The 6784-nt window shown below is 44.2% G+C and overlaps 1 protein-coding gene across 1 annotated transcript in view; it reads left to right on the plus strand.

The window, feature by feature from the left end:
* Window positions 1–704: 704 nt before the first annotated feature.
* Window positions 705–6784, plus strand: part of Stab2 (stabilin 2) — a 175870-nt gene continuing 169790 nt past the window's right edge. Inside the window, exons 1-2 of the mRNA XM_021204348.2 lie at window positions 705–946; window positions 5567–5700. Of these exons, the coding sequence (XP_021060007.1) occupies window positions 842–946; window positions 5567–5700 (239 nt within the window). The 5' untranslated portion in view covers window positions 705–841. The remainder of the gene's footprint in view (window positions 947–5566; window positions 5701–6784) is intronic.

The raw sequence follows: 6784 nt of genomic DNA on the forward strand, positions 1-6784 counted from the left end.
CTAGGAGAAATGGCCTTACTCAACCTTGAAGGGGCCACATTAAAGAAGCAGGCTTGGTCACTTACTCCTTCAATAATCTTGAAGGGAAGAGTGAATGGAAAACCCAACCATCAGCACCAACATGAATTTTGGCAAGCACAGGAGGAGGAAGACACCACTTCTGGGACATTCTCTCCATGCCTGGGTCTATACACAGTGATGGGCACTCCCACAAATTCTCCCTACAGAAAATCTGAACCTATATGTTGGAATGGAAAGGCCTGGGGTGCTCTGTGGTGTGGAGTGATGTGGTGTGGTGTGGTGTAGTGTGATGTGGTGTGGTGTGGAGTGATGTGGTGTGGTGTGGTGTGGTGTGGTGTGGTGTGGTGTGGTGTGGTGTGGAGTGGTGTGGTGTGGTGTGGTGTGGAGTGGTGTGGTGTGATGTGGTGTGGTGTGGTGTGGTGTGGAGTGGTGTGGTGTGATGTGGTGTGGAGTGGTGTGGTGTGGTGTGGTGTGGTGTGGTGTGGTATGGTGTGGAAGGGCTGCAGGCAGGTCCAGTGCAGATCCGCCACAGCAATAGGAGGGGACCATCCCTAGGCATTCTGCAAGGCACAGAAATCCCAGGTCAGATCTCTGCCTCGGCCCCTCAGGAAATCCTGTCACTCAGCCAGCACTTATATACAGCTCAGAGTAGCCAACTCCACTGAGCTCCTGTGGTTTCTCAGCCTGGCCTCACCTACCTTCCCTTCCTAACCAGGGAAAGGAAAAGATCTAAACGTAGACACCACCGACATGAGATAGAATTCTCCTGGCACTCATCAGAGAAGTTGAAATAGTTAGATCACCCTGAGGGGAGCCTGGCATGGGAAGGAGCACGTTTCCCCTCAGCACGCTGCTGCCTTTAATCCTCATCTTCCTGGGGTTGCTTGTGCAAAATGCCTGCTCCCCAACTGAAGCCCCAGAACCGGTAAGATAAACATTCCTGTGTGTTTACTTGTTAACTTTCACAATGTACTCTAGACGTTTTTTGTTTTTGTTTTTGTTTTTTGTTTTTTCCTTATGATCTTGGTCAAAAAGCCCTACCTGGGCTTCATTAAAATCAAGAAAAAACTTACTAAACTACGCTCCTAAGCCAGAGGCGCTGTCTCTCTGGGGCTGGCTGGGTTGGCCTTATCTTGTCTGCTGGGCTGACTCTTCAGCTGGCATCTCTGATTTTAGTACTGACATTTCTCTTTCTCTGGCAGAGCAGCTGCATGCTCTGGGTTTCGTTGCGCTACCTTATCACTGTGGGTACCTATGAGCCATCTTCCTAAATGTTGAAATCAAGCATAGCTATAAGAGAGTGCCCAGGGGAATTCCAGGGTAGAGAGGTGACGCCCTGTTGATAACAGGAAGAATCAGAAACATTTCCGAAATCCATCAGGCACTCACACATGCCTTCCTCCATCCTCCACTGGAGTGGGGGGGGGGGACTATGGTGACCTTAAAGACCCAAGAGAAGCTCATACAGGTGCTGTACCTGTATCCAAGGTTGCTGCCTCAGTGATGAGCAATCTCAGGAAAATTATATAAGCAGTATTTGGAGTGTAGGAGCTCAGCAGCAGATAGAGCTGCTGCTGCAAGTTCATTCTGGCTCTGAGGACACTTTTCTGAGAATGTGGCAGACAGCACAGTGGGTACCTCTCCAGTTCAGAAGTTAGAGAGGGGCACATTTCAACTGTGACATCAAAATATTTCAGAGGATAAGTCTTTGGGCTGCCACTACACTAGCCATTCAACCCTAAGCAGGTAAACTAATCCCACTATGCTTCAGTTGCTTCCCCAGACAGGGCTCTGCAAACGGTAGGGATTGCTGTCGCATTTATCTTCAGCATGGAGGGTCTGCGTCTGTGCAGGCACATGGCCTTGATCATTGTTCTAAGCTGAGTATTTTCTTCAGTTGGCTTAAGTTTATAAAATGAGTTATTCCATTTGAAAACAGTAATTTGAAAGTCGATAGATAGATAAATAGATAGATAGATAGATAGATAGATAGATAGATAGATAGATAGATAGATAGATAGATAGATAGATAGATAAAGAGAAATGATAGATAAACAGATTTATGTCAGACAAATATCAAGAGGATGCAGGGCTAGGTGCATCCTCTCCCATTGAGGTTAGACAAGGCTGCCCAGCTAGAAGAACATATCTCATGGACAGGCAACAGCTTTTGGGACAGCCCCAGCTCCAATTGTTTGGGACCCACATGAAGACCAAGCAACACATCTGCCACATATGCCTAGGTCCAGACTGTGTATGCTCTTTGGTTAGTGGTTCAGTCTTTAATAGCCCCAAGAGTCCAGGTTAGATGGCTCTGGAGGACTTCCTGTGGAGTTGTTATCCCTTTCGGGGCCCACAATCCTTCCCTGAACTCTTCCATAAGAGACCCCATGCTCCATCCACTGTTTTGCTATGGGTCTCCTCATCTATTTGAGTCAGCTGCTGGGTGGAGCCTTTCAGAGGACAGCCATGCTAGGCTCCTATCTGCAAGCATGACAGAGTCTCATCAATAATGTTAGGAATTGGAGGTTGCTCATGGGTTGTCCATGAGATATGTTCTTCTAGCTGGACTGCCTTGTCTAGCCTCATTGGGAGAGGATGCACCTAGCCCTGCAGAGACTTGATGTGCCAGGGTCAGGGATACCCAGGGGGCCTCAAGTTGGGTCAGTTATTGGTTGGCCATTCCCTCAGTCTCTGATCCATCCCCTATGCCTGCATTTCTTGTAGATAGGATAAATCTTGGGTAGAAAGTTCTATAAGTGTGTTGGTATCCCTATCACTCCACTGGGGTTCCGTCATCATTACAAGAGATGGCCTCTTCAGGTTCCATATCCTCAATGCTATGAATCACAGCTAAGGTCACCCCCATTGACTCTTGGAAGCCTCCCCTCTCCCAGATCTCTGTCATATCCTTCAGATGCCCTCTACCTCCTCACCCCTGTCAGCTGCAGATTTCCATTCATTTTCATGGCTATCTGGCAATCTCCCCTGTCCTTATCCACACCTAATTCTGAGCTCCCCCATTCCCTTCCCCACCCCCTCTTCCACCTAGTTCCCTCCCTCTATCTGACTCTTAGGACTATTTTATTCTCCCTTCTAAGTGAGATTCAAGCCTCCTCACTTGGGCCTTCCTTCTTGTTCAGCTTCTTTGGGTCTGTGGAGTGTAACATGTGTATTCTGTATTTTATTGGCTAATATTCACTTATCAGTGAGAACTAACCAATCATGTCCTTTTTGATATGAGTTATCTTACTCAGGATGATATTCTCAAATTCCACCTATTTGCTTGCAAATTCGTAATGTCTTTTAGTGGCTAAATAGTATTCACTTGTATAGATGTACCACATTATATTAGTGGTATAAATTGGTCACGTAAACTTGCTGAGTAGCTGAAGATGGCCTTAAATGTCTGAGCCTCCTGCCTCTACCTCCTGAGTGATAGAATTATAGGCTTGCCCCACCGCATGATCTTATGTAGAACTGGGGATTGAACCAGGGCTTTGTACATGCTGGCAAGTACGCTATGAACTGAGCCACATCCAGAACTCAAAGGATTTCCTTAAACGAGAGTTAAGTTGGTCATATTAAGAAGAAAAACTGAACATGCCATCAATTCATCCATCAGAAGAGAAACTCTGATGTAAACAAAACCTTGCTTTTAGAAAAATTGAGTCATGCCACAACAATTAAAGGGAGTATTGCAGTATTATACGAATAATAGCCAGGGGAGTTTTGGTTCACAATGATCACCAAAAGAAAGCTTCTAATAAAAGTAGAGACAGTTTTTCTCTGTGCCACTTGGGTGCTTGAAGAAGGGGCTAATCAAGGAATCAAGAGGCTGATAACTCATATGTGACCTGGGGCAAGTCACTGCATATTCCAAACTGTCTTCAGTTCTCTGCCCCACGCCCTCTGCAATGAGAATGGTGACCCTTGGCCTACTCTCTGGAGCAATGAAAATCAGATGACACTTTTGGAAGTCTGCATAGCCACTTGGTGTTCTGTAACTTCACATATTCTGATGACCTTAGAGGTGATCACATTTCCACCACACCTAACCAGGGCTGGGCTGCAAGAATAACAAAGAAAAATGAGGTGTGGCTCTGAAGTGTCTGGAATTCTTAAGTAGAGAGCAAAGACTAACAACTGGGGTGCTAGGGTCGTAGCTCAATTTGCCTTTACCCAGCATTCACAAGACCGGGGGTCCTATCCCTGGATCTGTATATACCCATTGTGATGGAGCACACCCAGCACTTGGGAGGTAGCAGAAAAAAGGATCGTTTTTTGGCTATTAAGCATCTTTGAGGGGGTGTGGCTACTTAGGACCCTTTCTCAGAAACAAGAACAATAACAAACTGCTGGAAGACTTGAAATTGAACAAAGGAAAGAATGAGAATGGTTTTGTGGGAGAGACAGGGAAAGCACGTCCTTGGAGGATGGAGGTTAGTTAGCCTAGGATATGGATGGAATCACCCAGGGTAAGGTCAGACCACCAGTCAGACTCAGTTTCTCAGGATGAAGAAACCTTTCAGGAAACATAGTCTGTTACTATGTTACTCCAGGCACTGTGCTGGGCAGCTTGCACCTGGTACATCATGGAAACTTGGCTACTAATGTCTCAGCTTTAACAGCTAATAACAAAGAGTAGGCACTTAGTGGAGGCTGCACATTTCACAAGATGTAGAATTTGATCTATAATCTGCACTGGGCTCCAAAGTTTAGTTTGCCTTTTGTAGACTAAATTAGATGGAGAGATTAAGGAAAGCTCTTGAAAGCTCTATCTAGGAGGATCAGCTCCAGCATTAGGAGCAACAATGGACACACCACAGTCCGCCTGTATCATTCTTTTAAGCAGTTGATTCTGGACCCCCTTATGTTGCCAAATAGCTGTTCCTAGTATGCCTACCTGATGGGTTAATTTAACCAACATATATTTGCTGAATATCATGGTGTGTCAGGCAGCATTCTAGGGACACAGGCCATAGCAACTAACAACAGCAACAACAACAATAACCACAACAACCACAACAACAACAATCCTTGCTCACATGCCACCTGTTTCTCAGTTGGATTGAAATCTAAATACTACAGACCACTCTGGAATAGAAGCTGTCTACCCTAACATTTAGCACAGCACTAGCCCCACAGCAGATATACCTGTGGAAACATTTCTGAATATTATTTCAATATTATCCTTGAGAATAATCAATCGATGAACAATTTTTCTTGAATAACCTTCTATAACATTAGCGTACTTGAAACAGGAACTCTGCAATATAGCTCCGGCTCCTCATTTTGATAATTGTGTGTAGTGACATGAACCTACCTTGTGGGGCTCCAGGTTCTGGATGAAGAATGCCATATGTGTTTAACCAAAACGGTACCCCTGTCCACCTGCACAGCCATGGCAGACATTACTTGCTGATCACTGATTCCATATAAATAAGACTGAAAGCAGCAGGCCAGAGAAGTAGCCATACCAGATATTTTGCAACAGTTATAATTCTGATAACAGGAACTGGTATTCTTTGCTGTATTTTCCCAGACAAAGAGATGTGATAAGAAGTCTACTCTAACCATCAAGACGGAGTGCCAATCCTGCTCTATTAACATTGCAGTCAAGTGTCCAGATGGCTACCTCAAGATTACCAATGGCACTGTCGGGGTTCGAGATTGCAGGTACTCATTATGACGAGATACATGTGCCCGTATCTTGGTACCCTAATAACTGTGACTCCAAATTAGAGCATCCTGTCTCAAACACTGCAAAGTAATTCCAGGATTTATCTCTTACTCTAAGACTATACTTAGAGTAACTCACAATCTGTGGACTTGAGTGTAAATCTTTATTATTATTGACTGACATTTTAATACAAAACTGTGTTGCACATAAACACTCTCTTCCTCTTGCCCTTCTAATTTTTTTTTTCTCAAATTGGAGTCTTGTGTCATTTGAAAATGGTTCTCGAACTGGGGAGATGGTCCATTGGATATGTGAGCATGAGAACCTGAGGGCAAATGTAGCACCCACTCCAGTGCAACTGTGGGTGCCTGTGATCCAGCCCTGGGAGCCAGAGAAAGATGGAGACCTCTGGCCTGCCAGCCTAGCCCAAAAGGGAAGTTTCCAGGTCAGTGAGAAACCCTGTCTCACAGGAACAAAGTGGCAGAGGAAGACATCTGATACCCCGTCCTAGCCTCTGTTAATAAGCATAAATGTGTATACCTACACACTCATGTGCATGCAACATACAAAATAGATAGATAGATATGTAAATAAATGAATGCATAAATAAATAAATAGAAATAGGGTTCCAATTTGAACATGTCAAAAAAAAAAAAACAAAAAAACTAGAGGTTGTCTTGGCTACATAGCAAGATCCTGTCTCAAAAACAAAATCAATTTGTTAAGCCCTGGGTCTGGTGTTTATTTCACTAATAAGCTGTGGAGCCTACTAGTAGTTAGAACCCAAAGAGATGGGATAGAAAAACTCTAACACTGTTGGATTACACCCTCGTAATTACATTACATTCTTGAATTGTAACTGAAGTGTAGCAATCTGGGACATGATTTTTGTGCTTAAAGGCTCACCCTGAGAAAGGCTCCAGGCTACACTGGGATCCCAAACACCCAGCTAGTAAAGACTTTCTGTTATCTGTTCTTCTTTTATTTATTTTTTATTTCATTTTATGTCCAGTGGTATTTTACCTGCATGTATGTCTGTGTGAGGTCTGTATTACATTCTTTTTTTTTTTTTTTTTTTTT

Source organism: Mus pahari, chromosome 9 (genome assembly GCF_900095145.1).
Source record: "Mus pahari chromosome 9, PAHARI_EIJ_v1.1, whole genome shotgun sequence".
Classification (NCBI taxonomy): domain Eukaryota; kingdom Metazoa; phylum Chordata; class Mammalia; order Rodentia; family Muridae; genus Mus; species Mus pahari.